Raw genomic sequence first — 18,820 nt, forward strand, 5'->3', positions numbered from 1 at the left:
AGCCTGGCCCTTCCTGCCTGCAAGCCTCTGCATAAGCTGTTCCTGCAGCTCTAACCACGGCCCCCTGCCCTGCATACTCTGCCCCCGTCCCTGACACTGTGAGGGTGGATGGATCAGTCTGCTCCAGCCGCCAGGGCAGAACACCCCAGACCAGGAGGCTTCAACAGCAGACCTTTACATTCTCCCAGTTCTGGAGGCCGGAAGGCCAAGGTCACATGGGCAGGGATGGTGTCTTCTGCACCTCTCCTTGGCTCGTCCCCTTCCTGCCTCCTCACCTGGTCTGTCCCCTGCGGGATCCCGGTGTCTCTGCATCCTAATCTCTTCTTATAAGGGCGCCAGTCTGATGGGGTCACGTCCCCACCCTCAAGGACTTAGTTACCTCTTAACTTCATTACCTCTTTAAAGACCCTCTCTCCAAACACGGCCAACACTCTGAAAGCTCCTTGGAGATCCAGCCTTAGGACTGGGCACTTTCACTGCAGGGGGCACAGGCTCGATGCCGGTCGGGGAACTAACAAAACAGTCACGCGCTGAGGTTTCAACATAGGAATTTGGAGGAACATGGTTCCGTCTGTAGCGGCCCACTCCCCGGTCCCCTCCGTGAGTGGGACTGGATCTGACCCTCCCTCTGAGTGGCCTGGAGGGTGTCTGGGCTGGGTTCCTGGACCTGTTGTCCTGCCCAGCAGCTCCTCCCCACCCCCTCCCCCCTTCTGAGGGGACGGGGTGGGTGGGGTGGCCAGGCTGCAGAGTGGGCATTGGGGTGTGGCTGTGTCCATCTGCTCCTGTTTCCCGGTGGCCCCTCCCGAGAAGGTGGTGCCCGCCCCGCCCTCCACCAGGGGACCTGGCACCTCCCTAGGCTGCTGTGAGCAGGACGGGAGGGGCTCCAGGGAACCCAGGAGGCAGTGGGCTGGACGGCAGGGCGGGGCAGCGCTCTGCAGAAAGTGCTTGAGTCGCCATCCTGCGGAGGCACCAGTGAACAGCCCCTCAGGCTGGGGCCCTTCCTAGGAGGCAGATAGTCACAAATCCCAGCAAGGCTCCGAGGCACTCCAACATGGAAGGACATTCTTTCCGTGAGCACAAAGCCAAACAGGAAAGGGCTTCCCCAGTGGCTCAGCGGTAAAGAATCCGCCTCCAATGCAGGAGCTGAAGGAGACAAGGGTTTGATCCCTGGGTCGGGAAGATCCCATGGAGGAGGGCATGGTAACCGACTCCAGCATTCTTGCCTGGAGAATCCCCATGGACAGAGGAGCCTGGCGGGCTACAGTCCATGGGGTCACAAAGAGTCGGAGACAAGTGAAGCGACTTAGCACGCACGCCCCACAAAGCCAAACAGGAGCCCCTCGTGGTCTCCCAGTGCCTGGGGCCTGGCCGCCTTCCCGGGCGTGACAGATGGTTGCTCTTCTGACTGCCTCCCTTTTTATGTCCGGGACCCGGCTTTCCTGCTCTGTGTCCCCTGCCAGCCAGCACTACCCAAATGATGTCTTTGCTCAGACTCAGTCCTCTCACCCCCACCCAGGAACACCCCCGCTCCATGGTTGGGGGGCAGAGCCTGTATCCGCACCTCCCCCTGCAGCACCCAGAGGGTGGGACGTGCCGGGCTCCCAGGGCACCCACACCAGCCCATTCTGGCCAGTGTAAAGGGGTATTTGTCTTTTATAAAACATTCAGGCCACAAATATGTATTACATACCTACTGGGAGCCAGGCACTGTGCTAGCTCTAGGGGGTGCCCTGGTGAGCAAAGTACATGTGGTCCCTGACCTCCTGGAGTTGAGGGTTTAGCGGAGGAGACGCAAAAGCTCACCATTTTAAATGTCTGATTACAAAATGGAAAGAAAAGGTGCTGAGGAGGAAAAGAACACGGCTCTAGGAGAACTGAGGGGTCAAAAAGGGCTTCCCTGAAGAAGCGTAAGTGAAGCTGAGGAGTGATATAGAGGAAGGGGCATGAAGTGGAGGCATGGTCTCCATCAAGGGAAAATCAGGTGCAAAGGCCCAGTGGCAGGATGGAGGCGGGGGGAAGGGCTAACAGAGGCATGAATTCAGGGAGCAAGGGATGATGCATCCGGGGCCTCGCGAATGAGAAGCCTTGCTCTCACGGGGAGGGAACCTCTGAGGGGGTAGCAAAGGTGTGACGCCATCAGGTGTATCGTCTAGTTCCTCTGGATGCCGGGAGGAGAACAGGGGTGGGAAGCAGGGATGCAGACGTGGGGAGACCAGCAAAGGGGCGGCTGCTGACACCCCATCAAGAAACCGGGGTGGCGGGCCTGGGGGACTGCAGGGAAGATGGAGAGAAATGGGGACGCTTCAGAGGTGAGACGAATAAAGTGAACCCTGAGGGTGAGAGGAAGGGAGGGGTGCTGGCTGGGTTCTTCTACCTACTGCCATTCTGCTGCCTTTGATTTTTGGCCAGTGAGTCATCTGTGAGTCATCACCCCCACAATCACTGCTGTTTTTTCCTTCTTCACAATGAACTTGTTTTTAACCACTGAGCCATTATGTGACGGGCCAATGGATTTGGTGGTACTTCCCCAAGTACAGCCCTGGAGAAAATGGCAAACATCATTTAATAAAGAGATTCTCACTAGCCACCCTGCTCCAGGCTGTCACGAGCTGGGTCTCGTGGGGCTCGGGTCTAGCTGGCGACCCTCTCGAGCGTGACTCTGAGGCAGAAGGCCCCAGCGCAGCTCCCCAGGGCCCAGCCTGGGCTGGTGATGACCGGGCCCACCGCCCCAACTCCGGGTGGTCTCCGTGACGCCCAGGCACTCCTGCTCTGGGGCAGCATGCCCACAGCCCAGCAGGCTCACTGGGTGGCCTTCCGCTGACCAGGCCTGGCTTCCACCTTTGTACGATGCTAACCATTTGTTAGTGTTCGTGTGGATTCACTCACCTACAGTGACATTTCCAGAACCCCCTTTCTCTGGGGATCAGCTCTAAGGCTGGGGTGACAGGACCACTTTCAGAACATAAGGGGCCCCGTTTTGCATTCATACCCATCCCCACACCAGAAACCTGGGCACGGGAGGGACCTCCCTGGTGGTCCAGTGGTTAAGAATCCGCCTTCTTGTATAAATCTTAATTATGTCGAATTGGTTCACAGTGCTTTTCAGGTCTACTATATGCTTCTGCTTCTCTGTACATTCATTCTATTAATTTCTGAGAGTTTGATATTGAAATTCCAACTAAATATCTTAATTTATCTCCTAAAACAACTGTAATTAAGTGGAACTAAATGTAACTTTGTTCTGTATTTTCCATGCCTCCCGTAAATGTGTTACTATGTTTTCATAATTTAAAAATTAAAAAAAGAAAGATTAAAAAAAAAGAATTTGCCTTCTAATGCAGGGGACATGGGTTTGAACCCTGGTTGAGGAACTAAGATTCCACATGCTGTGGGGCAACTAAGCCACAGCTAAGACCTGACACCATCAAATAAAGAAATAATTTTTTTTTTTTTTAATGAAGGAAAGATATCCAAGCACAGCCTCTCCCTTTTGGCTTGTCTCCTATGTCTAAGAAGTGCCGGATTCCTCCAATCACCTCCCAAATATTTCTAGAATCCACCTCTTCCTCCCCAACCTGCTTCGTCTGCCCTGGCTCAGGGCTGATTCCACGTGCCTGGAAGACCAGGTCACCCTCACTCTTACCGGGCTCCCGGCCCCCCGGCCCTGCTGCCGTGGCCCCAGGAACCACCTGTGCCACCACAAGGCAAGACTATTTACACCTGATCTCCCCGAGTTCCACTCTTTCTCCTTCCCTCCTTCTTTCCTCTGACTTGACTTACATTTACCTCCTGAGATGCATCTCACCCCTAATTAGTCCCCTTGACTGGCAGGTGGGGTCAGTTGCCTCCCCTGCCCAGTCTTCACTCACCACGTTACAATGTCTGTTTAGAGATCGTCTCCACGGTCAAGCTCCAGGTGGCCTCGATGAGAGCAGCTCCTCAGAGGGGCTTGAAGATGCTGTTTGGAAGTGAGGGGCGGCCCCAGAGACGCACAGGACATCACAGGATTCAGAATCCGCAAAGATTCTGGCGCTAACAAGCCACCGAAGGACTCCAGAACACGCAAGAGCCAGGGGCAACTCCTGCTCCTGGCTGATCCTATATCTTTGGGCAGGTTTGTTCATATTATCACTCAGCAAACATTGGTGGACCCCTCTTCCTCACTATCATTTCCTTCCTGGGCAGGCCCCAAGCCAGATATCCTGGGTCTTAAGGGCCTTGCTGTCTGGTATTGGGGCCAGGCCTGGGAGGGACAGCGTGAGCCGGGCTCCACTGGCAGTAGCTGGCATGGCGCAGGCCCAACTTTTAACCCTCCTCCAATTCTAAGAATGAGCCTCTCAGATGGTTCGGAGGTGAAGAATTGGCTGCCAAAGCAGGAGACATGGGTTCGATCCCTGGGTCAGGAAGATCCCCTGGAGAGGGAAATGGCAACCCACTCCAGTGTTCTTGCCTGGAGAATCCCATGGACAGAGGGGCCTGGTGGACTATATAGTCCATGGAGTTGCAAAGAGTCAGACATGACTGAGCGACTGAACAACAATTCCAAGAATCCAAGAGGATCCTGGGCTCTAAGGCAGCGGAATTCCAAAAGTGGCAGTCTGACGGGGCTAGATCTTATGGCCAGGTGTCACCCAGGACACCAGGGCCTGAGCTCCTGCCTGCACCGAGAGCATGTCTTGTGGCTGGTGAGGATACAGGCAGGGTGGGAGAGAGACCACAGGGACCAGGGGTGCATGCGTTTTGAAAGCAAACTCCCCTGAAGCGTTTACCTGGGAAGGAGCTCTGATAAATCTACCTGCATTAGTGGTGGGTTTCCTGGCCCTGCCCCCCACCCCATTGGGGGTGGGTTTCCCTGGGGCCATCAGGAGATGGGGGCAGCCCAGTGCGTAGCTAGGGTTAGCAATCAAGAGGACAGGCTCGGGGCAGCGCCCGGTCTGGTGTCGGCGGGGGGGGGGGGGCAGGCTACACAGGGCGGAGCCGGGCTGGGCAACGTGTGTAACTCCTCTTCCAGATCCAGCGCGGGCACCACTGGGATGGAGGAGCCAGATTGCATTTATTCATCTCCGAAGTAAGGGGAGCGGGGGTAGATTTCCCCGCTTGGCGCCCTCCTCGGGGCGGCCTGCATGCTGGGAGCCGCGGTCAGGCTTAGAAGGGCCTGGGAGCCGCCCGGGGACACGGGGTGCGGGGACAGTAGATCGTGGGCAGATCACTGAGCCTGTTTTTCCATCCAGAAAACGGTGACAGCTGTACAGTTGGACGACACACCGTTGATTCTCAAACGACAGTGTGACTGCTCATCCTCTGGCTTGGCCGAAGTGGAAACTGGAGCCGTGACCTTCAGAGACCCTGCTGCGTGACGGCCACTGAGACTTTGGGTCCAGCGGCGGGACGCTCAGCTGTGCACAGACGTGCGCACGCGCGGGACTCTGCAGCCGCGGTGCTACGGCGCCCCCTTGTGGCCACGGTGGGACTCACCGGCCTTGCTGGCGGACGGACGCTGGAGAGTCAAGTGGCTCCACCTGGGTGATGCGGGCGCTGGCTACTGGACCGGAGAGTCCATAGGGGGCAGATCGTCTCAGGAGTGTGAGCCCGAGGGTGCGTGACGGTCCGAAGGGGTGATAGCCACCCCAACAGTAACAGGTCGCATCAGGACACGTGGTCATCTGAGGCCCAGAGCAGTGAGTGAGTGGCTCTGCGTGAGGGCCCATGTCTAACACTGTGTGTGTGGCATGCAGTAGACGCTCAATAAACGCCTGTGGAATGGGAGTGAGTGCATGAGGGAGTGTATGTGCCATCTGCATGTGCAAGGAGGTTAGAAGTGGTAGCCGGATCGTCACAGCGATCTACACTGTCTCAACTTCCAGCCAGTGAGGGCCACCCTCAGAAAGAGCCCATGTCCAGGCATGATGGAGGCACCTCTGAAGTCCTCACTGCAGCCCCGGCTGCCGGTGGATAGGACAGAGGGACAGACGGAGGTCTCATGTACCCCATGATGGGCCCAGCCCAGCCCAGCCCCCTGCAGGCCTCCTCCTGGGGCCTGGAAGCCTCCTTTCGGGCTGTGTGTCCACATGACCTCCAGCCTCGCTTGAGGCGGGCAGAACAGAGGCGGATGGCGGTGGGGGCTAGATGCCTGGCCTGACCACAGCCTTCCCCCAACTGCTTGGAGGCAGGGGAAATGAGAAAGCCCAAGGCGTTGCTGCTAGCGGTGGGATTTCAGGCAGAGGGAGGTGCGATGCGACACACCACACACACACACACACACACACACACACACACACACACACACACGTGCACTGTGCACTCACCCCCCAGGCCCCCACCACCCCAGCCCCAGCCAGGTGGGCCGAGCTAGGGGCTGAGGCTGGGGAAGCGTTCCAGGCCGGGCTCGCAGCCCACCGGCAGGGTGGCTGCCTCACTGGGCGGGATGTGGTGGGTCATGTAGCGCTTTCCCATGAAGGAGCCGATCCGCAGCTGCTCCGGGGCCTCCTCCGGCCACCACAGGCTGGAGCTGGGCAGGGACAGGGAGACAGGCTGTGTCCTTGCCGGGTGGAGCAGGCTGACGAGCTCCCACAGCCCTCCTCCTGCAGCCTCTGATGTCCCTTTCCTCCCTGGGAGGACCAGCTGGAGGTCTGCCTCCTCCAGGTGGCCCCCCTGGCTCCCTGGGTGTCAGTTCATTGAAACAACCAAGGGCTCACTGGAGAGAAAGTGCGGTCAGGGAGAAGGGCCCAGGCAGAGAGAGGTGGCCCTGTCTATGAACCCGTCGTCAGAGGACCTGCTGGATCACCTCCCTGAGCTCCTAGATGAGAGACACTCCGGGTGGAAATTCCCTGCACATTGCTGCAAGGGGCACCGCCCAACTCAAAACCACAGGGCTCCCGAAGGGCTTCCAGAAGATACTGGGCCAGAGAGAGAGCAGGGGCTCCGAGTGGGCGAGGGGCCCTCCGGGGGTCACCACTCACAAGCGCATGCTGGAGGCTGCCAGGAAGGCCAGGAGCAGGAGGCCTGCCAGAGAGGACAGGATGGAGGTGATGACGATCATGTCTCCACTCCGCCGCCCAGGCCATGTGTCGATGGAGCCTGGGGACTTCCCTGCACATACAGCAGCTTTCAGAGGCTGCCCTCGGACCCCAGAGCGGTCACCTCCCGGCCATGCTGACTGCCTCATGTCCCCAGCAGGCCTCCTGAGCCTGTTCATCTGTCCCTCTCCGCTGGGGCACTTGTGCTCTGCCAGCCTGGACCACCCATCACACCAGCCTCCGCTTTGGTCTCACCTGCCGGACTGTTCCCACCACCCGAGGCAGGCAGAGCGGCAGCGGAGCTCAGGACTGACCGGGTGCTGCCCTGCTCCCTGGAGCCTGGCACTCAAGGCCTTCACGAGACAAGATCCCCCACCCCCACCCCAGCTTCTGCAGCCTGCCTCCCAGGCATCCCCTCACGGGACACTCGGCCTTTGATGTGCAGTTTTCTTGGTCTGCTGAACCATTGGTCCTTGGTGCTCTGCTGAGAGCAGGCTTCCCAGGACCACGGCTCCAGCCTCCTTCTTGCCCTGGCCCCTCTCCTCCACCCGGCCGTGCCCAGCACAGGGTTGGCTCCCTGAAGGAGGGGCAGACTATTTCTGTCCACGACGGGGCTGCGGTCCAGGGCACCTGAGGGTTGGCAAACATTTTGGGGTGGACAGAGCTGGTGTCTCTGCCGCTGCGGCTGACCCAGTACCCCACCCTCTAGTGAGAGGTTCTATTTAGGGGGTGGGCTAGACTTGGACTCTGACTCGGGGCCCCAGTCCCACGGCAGCCGGGGGAGGGGCCGGCTGAGCACAACCAGGGTGCCAATGTTGGCCGGTCCACAGGGCACACTGGAGTCGGAGTGCCCTCCCCTCCGCGCTACCTTGGTGGAGAGCAATGGGGTCGGACCACCTCGTCTCGGCCTGGGGTGAGCCCCTGGAGTTCATCAGCAGGAACTTCACCCTGGGGTAGAGGACCAGGGGTGAGGCTCCGCACCTGGACTGCTCTGGGCAAGGCCTGCCTCGGCCAGGCTCCCCTCATGTTCAGGGGAGAGGGGCGCCCTGTGCTAAGCACCCCTGAGGCCTCTCTGGCCACAGCAACCTCTGCCACCAGCCCTCAACCATCTGAACCACCGCTCTTCAGACACCCTCTCTGGTCCAGGGGTCCCCGTGACTAAATGCCACATACAGGGGGCCTCAGGGTGGTTCACAAGGGTGCGTGAGGCCTCAGCCCCAGTTCTCCGGAGGAGAACTGCTGGCTGTGTGGAGTCTGTGAGGCCTTGGAAGGCCCCCCGATAGGGGCGGGCACCCCAGGCAAAGGCCAGGAGGGAAGGTGTGCTCAGGGCGTGCTCAGAAACCAGGATCAGGGCAGCGGGCAGGCTGAGCTCCGAGGGCACTGCACAGAACTCGAGTTGTATCTCTGTTCGGGGTGGGGCGCTCTGGGATTCAGGCAGGCTGCAACGTAGCATTGAAGGGAGCCGGCTCCGGCGGCCGCTAGGGACCGGGCGGGAGGCTGAGTCAGGAGTCAGGCCACGGGGTGAGCGGGTGAAGGGCGCGGGCGTGCATGGCGGCTACACCCTGCCCCGCCGGCCCTGTGGTCCCTGCCGGTTCCCCTAGCCACACTTGGTCACCCTGAGGATGCCTGGCTTTGTCCCCTCGTTCGCTGGACCCCTGCTCTCCCATCCCGGTTCTACCCTCAGCCCCAGGCTGACTTTCCTGCCAGACCCATCTGTGGGAGGGGCGGTCTGCAGCATTCCCCTCCCCCCATGCTGGGGCCTGCAGACCCCTTCCCATCCCCCATTGGCTCTGTGATGCCCACCTCCTCGTGGAGGCCACGTGCCCCTCCAGGAGATCCGACCCCACACAGGAAGAAACCAAGGTTGGAGAAGGGGCGGGGCTTGCTCCGCCCGCAGCCAGGAACGGGCGGGGCCAGGACAGAGGCCTGGGCGGAGACGGAGACGGGGACGGGGGTCGGGGGGCAGCCCTGGTCCCTGAACCCCACCCCCACCCGCCCTCTCCCAGTACAGGTCCCTTCCAGGTTTCAGGTCTGGCGACTCACCTGTAAGGTCCAGGGCCCGGGAGGGGGGAGTTGCAGTAGCGAGGCTGATGGAGGTCAGCAAGGCAGCCGGCGTCATTGCCCACCCTAAGCACGGGGGCGCTCCCGCTGCCGCCCACCGGGTCCTCACAGGGCAGCTGGTCCATGGTCAGGGGCAGCGTCATGTAGTAGCCATCGGTCAGCAGCCGTGGGGAGGCTGGGATCTCAGCCAGTGTCTTGGGGTTCTGGAAGCCCCTAGAGGCTGCAGGAGGGAGGCACAGACAGCTGAGGCTGGAGGGCAGGAGGAGACAGGCCATCCACTCCATAGCCCCGCTCCCTCCAGACCTCAGAGCCCAGAGGGCCCCTCCAGACACAAATCAGACGTCACCTCTCAGATCCCCTCAGGATAAAGCCTGAACTCCCCATTCACACCCAATTGAGAGGGGCTCCCAGGGCCCTGGAGCTGTCCTCAGACCCACCCCTCACCTCAGGCCCCAGACCTGCACCTGACCTACCATTGCTGAAGGCCACCACCAGCCAGACGGTGTCGGCAGCACCGGAGTGCCCGTCCAGGACACAGAGCGGCTGCTCCAGGGAGAACGTGGTGGCCGTGACCTTCCCTTCTAGGTCCCAGGCGGTTATCCGCGGCGTGTAGGGGATGAGCTCTGGGGCCATGGACAGGCGTGAGGGTCCAGGGCCCACTGCCCCTGGGACTGTCCCTCCCGGTTGGTGGGGGGGCGGGTCCCAGGGTCTAATCACTCCAGCAGGTGCCCCAGCCCCTTGGGTCTGGCCAGGTGCACCCCTCCTGGGACCCCCACTTACCCAGGCTGAGGCAGGGCTGGGGCCAGCCCAGCACCACGAAGAGCAGCAGCCAGGGGCGAGGCTGCCTGGAGGGGAGCCCCATGACGGCCCGCAGAGCGCCCACCGGCCTGCTTCCACACCCACAGCCTGTGGCTGGTCTGACCGCCTCGGGTCGCACCCCTCCCCCTACACCGTTGGCCTGGAGGAGCTGGTTAGTCAGGCTGCCCGGTTGGCCAAGGGCTGGAAAGACCTGAAAACGTAAAAGCACCCCCATTCCGCCCAGCCCACCCTGGGGAGGGGGCTGGGCAGGGCTCTGGGATGGGGCAGGCCAGGGCTGAGAGGCCCCTGGACCCCTGGGTGCCGGCCAGGTCACCCCCACCCAGACCCCCAGCCTTGGGGAGGAGTGGGGAGGAGGGCCACATGCCAGAGATTCCTGCACCCCGTGTACCAGGAGCCTCCCATCCCCACTTGGGGACGGAAGCGGGCAGCTCTGGCTCCATTGTGGCCCCATGGTCCTACCCTCTCATCCCGTAGTTCCTTAGATCGTAGAGCCCGGACAGCTGGCCAGGGCCTTGCTTACATCACTCCTTTGGATTCTCACTATATGTTTTTTTTTTTACTTTTTAAAATTCTTTTAAAATTTTCATTAATTTTTTTGGCCACACTACTCAGCTTGAGGAATTTTAGTTCCCTGACCAGGGGTTAAACCCAGGCCCGAGCAGTAAAAGTACCAAGTCCTAACCACTGGGCCGCCAGGGAATTCCCTATAGTGGGTCAGTCGCTCAGTCGTGTCCAACTCTGCGACCCCATGGACCACAGCCCACCAGGCTCCTCCGTCCACGGAATTCTCTGGGCAAGGACACTGGAGTGGGTTGCCATTTCCTTCTCCAGATAATTCCCTATATGTATTTTTAAAATTAAGATATAATTCACATAACCTAAGATGTCCCTTTAAAATGTAGTTTAGGGGTTTTTGTTTTGGTGGGGTTGTTTTTTGGGGGAGGTTGTTTTTGTTTTAAACAAGAAGGGTTTTTTATTTACAGGAATTCTGGAGGATGGCTGCTGGTATGGGTTTGGTCAAATGACATTAGGGTCCATGTCGCTCAAATTCTTTTTTCTTTGCCATACCTTACAGCTTGTGGGATTCCCGTTGCTGACCAGGGACTGAACCCAGGCCAGGGCAGTGAAAGCAGAGTCCTAACCTTAGGCAACCAGGGAACTCCCTCTGGGTGTTTTTTCTCATTGCAGCAAGATGGCTACTGTGGCTCCAGGCATCAAGGTAGGAAGAAGGGAGGGGCAGGGAGGTGTTGCTCAATCTCTTTTATCAGAAAAGCTTATGCTTTCCATGTAACATAAGCCCTGCAGACTTCCTTTTAAACTTCATTGCCATAAATCACCAGATTCTAGAACCTTATCACCCCAAAAAGAAACACTGTACCCATTAAAACAGTCACTTCCCATTCCCCTTCCCACCAACAACCACTGATGTACTTTTTGTCTCAGCGGATTTGCCTCTTCTGGATATTTCATATAAACGGAATCACACAATGTGTCACTTTCTGCCTGGCTTCTTTCACTTGATATACTGTTAAGGCTCATCCATGTTGTATGTGTATTTCTTTTTTCTAACTAGTAGCATCCCATTGCATGGACAGATCACATTTTGTTCATCCCTTCATCAGCTGATGGCTATTTGGGTCCTTCCCACTTCTTGGCTATTATGAAGGCTACCGTGGCCATGTTTCCAGTTCTTGGATATTTATCTAGCAGTTTAACTGCTGAGTCATATGGTAACTGCTTTTTGCGGCACTGGTCACCAGCTTTCCAAAGCAGCTGCATTTTTACATTCCCATAGCAGTGGACGAGGGTTCCAATCTCTCCACATCCTCGCCAATATTTATTTCCCATATATGTTTTTATAATAACCACCCTAATGGGTATGAAATGGTATCACTTTGTGGTTTTGATTTGCATTTCCCTAATGACGTTGCTTGTCAGCCATCTGTATAGCTTTTTCAGAGAAATGTGTGTTCAAGTCCTTTGCCCGTTTTTTAAAATTGAAGATTTGTCTTTTTATCGTTGAGTTGTGACAGTTCTTGATATACTGTGGATACGAGACTCTGATCAGCCATAAGATGTGCAAACATTTTGTTCCCGTTCTCTCACTGTGCTGTGAGGGTGGGAGCCGAGGGTGCGGGGGTGGCACTCAGGTACCCACACAACTCCTCTGCCCTGTGAGCACTGGGGCGAGTCTCACTATGGAACCTAACCGAGTTGGGGTCCAGCTTCTCTATCCGGGCCTCCTGGCCCTCCCCAGACCAATTTCTTCACAGGGCAGGGGGCACGATGCCAGGGGCTCACAAAGCTGCCTTATTTTCTTTTCACAATCAGAAGGGGGGAAAAAAGGAACTTCTAGGTGAAAGTAAATACTCTAACATACATTGATCTTTGAAACAACAAATTATAGAACAGAATTTAAGTTTCTTTCTTAGGGAGAAAAGGGCTTGTGAAGGCCATAAGCACACACCCCCACCCCCACCCCCCCTCGCCCTCAGGAAGCCTAGGAGTATTGGGTCCTCTTTCTAAGAAGACTGGGAAGAATCGGAACCTTGAGGGTGGGGTCAGACCAGACCTGGCTGGGATTCAGTCCCAGCTCTACTACTGTACCCTCGAACCTCCGCTTCCTCATCTGTAAAGTGGACACAGCGGTAACGCCCCGATATGAGCAGCGCTTAGAAAGTCAGATCCCCCGGGGAAGTAAATGGGAGGAGCTGGGGGTGGGGGGCGCCCTGGCAGAGCTGCTGAAGGCGCACTGCACAGAGAACTAGGGTGGGGCCAGGGGAGCCGCTCCTAAGCGCCTGGCTCCTGGCCTCCCTGGCTCCTGGCCTCCCCACAGCCTGTGTCTCACTAGGAACAAACAAAGGGTTGGACAGGAAGCCTGTCAGGTCCATTCCTTCTCTGATGCAGCAAGACACGTGTGGGCTGGCCTTCATACAGCCGATCTTCATACATACACATGTATACACACAGCCTCTCCAATGGCAAACCCACAGGGCCCGCAGTCTTTGGCTTTAGGGCATTTATTGCAAACAGAACATCTGAGGTATGAGAAGCTGACCCAGACCCAGGCCTGCCCCGGGGGCGAACACGGCAGGCAGCCTCTCCTCACCCCGGACACTGAGGGCCCCACGCAGCCCGCCGAGGACGGAGGGGCCCACACACTGAGGTAGCGGCATCCGAAGCCCCCACACATACGACTCCCAGGCTCGCCCGCTTCCCACAGAGACCCAGGCCCGGAGGGCACAGGGAAGGGGACAGGCGGGCATGGGGAGCCCGTGCTCCACGGGGAGCCCACCGGCGTCCCAGACAAACATCTCAGCCTCTGAGGAAAGGCACCTTCCCGCCTGCTGTCGTGGTGGTCACTGCTGCTCCAGGCAGTCCTCCGTTACCCCCTGGGCGGCCAGCTCGGCCAGCACGTTCTGTAGGTAGTTGGGGTCGGGGTAGCCGTGGCCTGTCACATTGCGGTCCATCTCTGTCTTGTGGTGGATCTCGTTCCATACTACCGTGTCTGACTCCCCGGTGGTGCTGGACGTCCCTACTGTGAAGATAAGGCGCCTCTTCCAGGCCACCTTCAGCAGCTCCAGGACCTGCCCGAGAGGAGGGGATGGAGGGGGGAGGGGATGATGTGGGGGAGTGGGGGGAAAGGGGCAGTGGGGAAGGGGGCAAGGAGAAGGCTGTGAACAAGTGCTCAGAACAAACCCTGGCTGCAGGGGCTGGCCTGGAGGGCAGACATTCCTGACACTCCCTCAACTCAGCCTCTTCTCGCACTTGAGGCTGTCCCCACCCCAAAGCCACCACCCTGGCTGTTCTGTCTGCCTGGAATGCTCTTCCCCAGCCTTCTCACAGCTGTTCAGTCATGTCCGACTCTGCAAACCCTTAGAGTGTAGCCCCCCAATCTCCTCTGTCCATCAGATTTCCTAGGCAAGAATACTGGAGTGGGTCGCCATTTCCTTCTCCAGGAAATTTTCCTGACCCAGGGGTCGAACCCATGTCTCCTGCAGTAGCGGGCAGATTCTCTACCGCTGAACCACCTGGGAAGCCCCTCCTCTGAGCTGGCAAGCCCCAAGTCAGGACTCAGTGCAGAGGCAGCTCCACAGGCCGCCCCCATCACCCAGGGTGAAGCGGCTCTGGTTCCGCCCCACCCCATCACACTAGGCCGCAGGAAGACCCCTGTCCTCCCACCAGAGCACCTGTGGTCAGGTCGTCTCTGCCTGGATGCTCCATACCCGGACACCTAGCCTGCAGCACATCCCCAGGAAGGGGCAGCCCACACCCCAGCCAGCCCGCAGGCTTCATCCCCTCCTCCTGTCGCAGTAAAGTGGGCAGAGGCAGAGCCGGTGTGGCCACCGAGCCAGGGCCTCCCGACCCGACAGCCACCTGCTGCTCAGGGGCAGCCAGGCTGGACTTGCCAGCTGGGGGGAGGGGCATGGAGGCTGCTCCTGGGGTGGCAGCAGACCCTTTACCTTGCGGCCCTCAGCGTTGTCGGGAAGGTAGCACTGGCGGGGAAACCCTCTGGCAGTGAAGGGCTTTCCAGGGTTGGGGTGTTCAGGGCCCTGGAGGAGGAACACAGATGGTGAGAGTGGGAGCCAAGGGGCTCACGGGCTGCAGAGCTGCTGGGACAGGGTCCCCTCTCCCCAGCCTCACCCCGTCACCTTTCAGGCGGGGCTCCTCCTGCACGCAAGTGACCAAATCAGCTGCTGTCTCATATCTCACTCTAAAGACCCACCATGCACACGGCCTGCCCACGCCCGCCCTCCCTGAACCCATGCTGCTCTGCTGGGCACCACACACCCTCACGGCCTCCACGTCCCTGAGGAAACCGGACCTGTCAGAGGCTGGGCCTGAGGTTCCTACTTCGCTGGCAACCCTCTGGGCACAGGGCTCTCTGGACCGGATGGTAGTCTGCTCCACCATCACTGGGGCGCACAGCGCCTCCACTGCTCTCTCCGGAGCAGGGCCCCGAGACCATGGCAGCAGGCTAGACAGAGGGCGGGGGCTGGAACCACGCACGGCCCTTGCTCCGCCCTCAGCCCACGGTGACACACCATGTACAACCCCAAATTCCCCTCCTGCTTTGTGGCTCTACTGCTGTCGAGAATGTTTCTAAATTTTCCAATTTCATTTTGAGCACAATGTCACTTTGGAGGACAACCAGGGGAAAGCACGTAATTGGACAAAACCAAGGGACATCCGGTCCTCTTGGTCTGTCACCCTGTATCTTCCCAAGCCAACGAGGCTCTGGGGGGACGCAGAGATCCCTCCGGTCCAAGACAGAAACCTAAGGAGCCCAGACTCTCGTCTGGGTCTCCACTAGGACCTGCAGCTGAGGTTCCTGTTCCTCCACAGCCCGCACAGGTCTGCATCAGCCCACTGAGCCAGTCCCTCAAGAGTGGTCAGGCCTCACTGCAAGCACCTCTCTGCCCTGCGCTCTGTCCCTTGGGAGGGTTCCTGCTTGTGGGCTCCCCAGCCAGCCAGCTAGCCAAACAGAAGTGCTTGTTCCTCCTGCTTAGACTCCTGTGGGCCTTCTGCCCAGTACAAGTCCAGCAAAAATGCCTCTGCCTCCAGGAAGCCCTCCCTGGTTCAAGAAAAGGCAGAGGCCACCTCTTGGCTTCCACAACCCTAAGAGCTGGCTGGAGCCCCCAGCACGAGTGCCTCCTGGTTGCTGGGAGCCTGACTGGGCAGCTGGGCACCCTCAGTGACCCCGGGGGACAGAGTGGGACAGGAAGAGACCCGGAGAGGGGCCGATTCCAGAAAGATCCGAGGAGGCTCCTCTTGTGCCAGGCCCCTCACCTGAATGCCATGGGGAATGTTGTAGACTATGAGGATCGTCCCGCAGTCCTCGTGGCCGGGGAGGGACATCTGAAACGTGAACACCTCCATCTTTCCCCGGGGCTGGGTCCCAGTCTTCTCCCCGTAGATCATTTTGCAGGAAGGACACTGCAAGCTTCCGTCCTAGAACAGGGAAGAAGGTTGTGGACTGAGCCGGTGGCCCCGAGAGGGCACCCAGGCCAGCCACCCCACTGACTAGACAGGAAAGAGACCTGCAGGGACATGGGTTTGATTCCCCGGTCACCCAGCGGGTCCCGGGCCCGTTGCTCAACTCCCAGGCAGACTCCTTGCAAAGAAACTCAATTTTGGCAACTTCCTTGGAAAAATAAGTTTTACCCTGAAAACTCATTATGCAATTTTCATTAAAGGCACAAAATACCAGGAGACTGGCATCGGGTAGAAAAATTAGGTTTATGAACCAAAGTCTACACAGTTGAGTCCTATTTAAAATGGAACAGAAAACCCTGTGATGGAAGGACTGCTGACGCTGGCACCCTGGCCAGTATGCGTGGCAGAGGGACACTCTACAGAGAGGACAGCCCAGGCACGAAGGCCCCCCGCGGGCCTTGGCTCCCTGTTCCCCGACCTCTGTCCACTCTGGCTACATTACACCAAAGGCAGAGCAGCTTGGCGTCACCTGCCACCCCCAGCCCCCTCCCGCTGCAGGGCCAGGACTGTGGACATCTCAAGGCGGCCACTGAGCGGGCCCCGGGCCCCTCACAGAGCAGCCCCAGTCACCTGCTCAGGTGACCCCGACCCCCGCCCCGGCCCGGGGGGCCATGGGTACCTTGTTCCCGTTGCAGTACATGGCCAGCAGGCAGAGCAGGTGGAAGGTATGGCTGCACTTGGCCAAGCAGCCCACGGCCACGGGCCCGATGGTCTTGCTGTCAGTCACGTCGCTGTACCCAGATGCCACGGACAGCTTCTCCATACAGATGATGCAGTCCTGGAGGGAGACCCCACACGGGCAGGCTCACCCACGGTCCCTGCACCACAAGGGCGAGTCCTGGAGAACCGGCCGTCATCTGCTGAAGTGCTGGACCCCAATCTAAGTCAATTCCACAGCTCTCTGTTCTGGAGGCTGGGAGCCCCGAGGGGTCACTGGTGTCCGCACCCTCAGAGCTGTCACTGTCACCGTGGCGGGGGGGATGGCAGGCGGCACCGAGCCCGGGCCGAGAGGGCGGCAGAAGAGCCGGCAGAGAGGAAAGGATGGGAGGGGCCCGCAGCGCTGGGCTTCACAAGGGAAAGGGAACCTGTCAGAAGCACAAACACGGCAACAGGCAGGCAGAAGAGAGAAGAGTGTTCTGAAACAGGAGCCAGCGTTTCTGTTGGGGGGCAGTGCACCTGCAGGGCAGGGGTGACCTGGGTGCAGGAGACCAAAGGGGAGACCAGGTCCCGGGAGGCACTGAAGGCCAGGATCGGGGGTTGGGGCTTTGTCTTATACGTCAGGGTAAGCAGAAGCGTTCCTCCTGCTTAGACTCCTGTGGGCCTTCTGCCCAATATAAGATGCCTCCGCCTCCAGGAAGCCCTCCCTGGTTCAAGAAAAGGCTGGGGCCATCTCTTTGCTTCCACAAGCACGGCAACATGGCAACAGGCAGGTGCTATGAGCAGCAGGTACTAAATCATCATGGCCACATGTTGGCTGTGTGATCAGCAGCTGGTGGGGAGGCAGCCGGGGACCAAACAGCACAGCTGTGTCAGGTGAGCACAAGGGCAGAGAGATGGACAGACAGACAGACTCCTGAGAAGGGGGTGGGCTGGAGGGGAGGCCTGAGGTGAGAAGGACTTGCAAGTTTCTGTCCAAACTTTTACCAACCAGATGCTTTCTGTGTTCTCAACTTGCAGGAGAAGGCGGCCAAAGAGTCCTCTCCCCAACTCTGTACCGACACGCATGACCTTGAACCCACCCCTCAGGATTCTCCAGGGCTCTCCATTCAAACTGGAGAACAGTGGCATCACAGCCCCAAAATGAGACTCAGCAAAGACGGGTCAGGTGAAGCTGTGATGGGGTTAAACACAGGAACCCCGGCCGGCCCTCCCCACAGACAGGGGGCAGGACTGGTCTCTGGATGAGGCACCTTCCAGCAGAGGACAGGCTGAAGGCCTCGTGTGAGCCACCCTGTTACCAAACAAAAGCAAAAGCAGCACAGCTCCTGCGACACGCACCTCGTCTGGGGCTGTCTTCAGCTCTTCGGTGTAGCTTCTGATCACCTGCTCTGGCTCTGGCTTTAGGGACCCTCCTAGGAGAGAGAAGAACATAAATGGTGTCCTGAGGAGAATGAACTGGAGACGCTGGGATGAGAGAGGAGGACAGGCTGCCGGGAGGGAGGTTAGGATGGCTCAGACGGGAAGGTTAGTGTGCAGGAGAGGAGAGAACAGGCCAGGCGCAGAACAGTCCAGAGCTCCACCGGGGGTGGGGCAGGTGGGGGGCGGCCCCAGGAGCCCTGGAGGAAGAGAAGCAGAGACAGCAGCTGGCCACAGCCTTCAGGAGCCACAGACGGGGCCTCAGCCACAGCCCCGCACACCTTCACTTAGAAAACCAGACCCAGGCTTCAGAGGACATGCAGGAGGGTCAAAGAGCAGCTTCTAAACAAATGCTCTGGAGTGTGTTCTGGCCGGGTTATTTTATTCAACTTTCATTATTCTCAGAAAAAAGTCTGGGTAAGAGCTAAGTGCTCTGAGTCACGTGTATAGTGCATGCCTACCCTGTGGGGACATCTGTGTGCACACTGACCGCAGAGAACGGCCACACGGCCACGGCCAACCATGGTGTTCTTGGGCTTGTCCCTGGACTGTGGGGTGTCAGTGACCCGCCTCCTTGATCCCTCAGCTGCCCACAGCTCTATCTGCCCCCCGCCTCCTCCTCGCGAAACCTCCCACTCCTCTGTGTGCACCTGGGCATGAAGCTGGGAGGGGGAGGCCCTGCACAGAACAGGCCCCACTCCAAGGACAGGCACCCCTCCCCACCACCCCCTGCAGCTAGAGTGTCAATCAGCAGAGTCAGAGTGGTGGCAAAGCAGGAGCAGAGGGAGGGACCAGGAGACCAGCCCAGTCTGGGAGGGTGACGCCGGGAGGCCTGTCTGTCTCAAGGCCTG

At 58.9% G+C, this 18,820-nt stretch overlaps 2 protein-coding genes across 21 annotated transcripts in view; both read right to left on the reverse strand.

Moving 5' to 3' along the window:
* Positions 1 to 5,034: 5,034 nt before the first annotated feature.
* Positions 5,035 to 10,726, reverse strand: UPK3B (uroplakin 3B). Of its 5 annotated transcripts, XR_014073314.1 has the most exons (8): positions 9,858 to 10,726; positions 9,551 to 9,700; positions 9,060 to 9,297; positions 7,885 to 7,964; positions 6,960 to 7,089; positions 6,306 to 6,508; positions 5,476 to 5,663; positions 5,035 to 5,349 (listed from the first exon to the last, which is right to left on the reverse strand). XR_014073314.1 is itself a non-coding variant. In XM_081557811.1 (7 exons), the coding sequence occupies exons 1-6, from the start codon at positions 10,345 to 10,347 to the stop codon at positions 6,349 to 6,351; spliced, it is 1,248 nt and encodes a 415-aa protein (XP_081413937.1). In that variant the 5' UTR covers positions 10,348 to 10,726; the 3' UTR covers positions 5,035 to 5,663; positions 6,306 to 6,348. The 5 variants fall into 5 exon arrangements, 2 of the variants coding, with proteins under 2 accessions (XP_081413937.1, XP_081413938.1); XR_014073315.1 differs by lacking the exon at positions 7,885 to 7,964; XM_081557811.1 differs by having other exon boundaries at positions 5,035 to 5,663.
* Positions 10,727 to 12,900: 2,174 nt separating this feature from the next.
* DTX2 (deltex E3 ubiquitin ligase 2) overlaps positions 12,901 to 18,820 on the reverse strand; it is a 33,483-nt gene continuing 27,563 nt past the window's right edge. For 10 of the 16 annotated variants that reach the window (XM_081557798.1, XM_081557792.1, XM_081557800.1 and 7 more), the window contains 5 exons: positions 17,892 to 17,965; positions 16,513 to 16,671; positions 15,687 to 15,848; positions 14,360 to 14,449; positions 12,901 to 13,483 (listed from right to left, as the gene is read on the reverse strand). In XM_081557798.1, coding sequence (XP_081413924.1) covers positions 13,256 to 13,483; positions 14,360 to 14,449; positions 15,687 to 15,848; positions 16,513 to 16,671; positions 17,892 to 17,965 — 713 coding nt within the window. In that variant the 3' untranslated portion in view covers positions 12,901 to 13,255. The remainder of the gene's footprint in view (positions 13,484 to 14,359; positions 14,450 to 15,686; positions 15,849 to 16,512; positions 16,672 to 17,891; positions 17,966 to 18,820) is intronic. The other 6 variants (XR_014073309.1, XR_014073306.1, XR_014073311.1 and 3 more) reach the window with 1 other exon arrangement.

The sequence above is a fragment of the Giraffa tippelskirchi genome, chromosome 13 (assembly GCF_054371585.1).
Source record: "Giraffa tippelskirchi isolate mGirTip1 chromosome 13, T2T-mGirTip1v1.2.pri, whole genome shotgun sequence".
Classification (NCBI taxonomy): domain Eukaryota; kingdom Metazoa; phylum Chordata; class Mammalia; order Artiodactyla; family Giraffidae; genus Giraffa; species Giraffa tippelskirchi.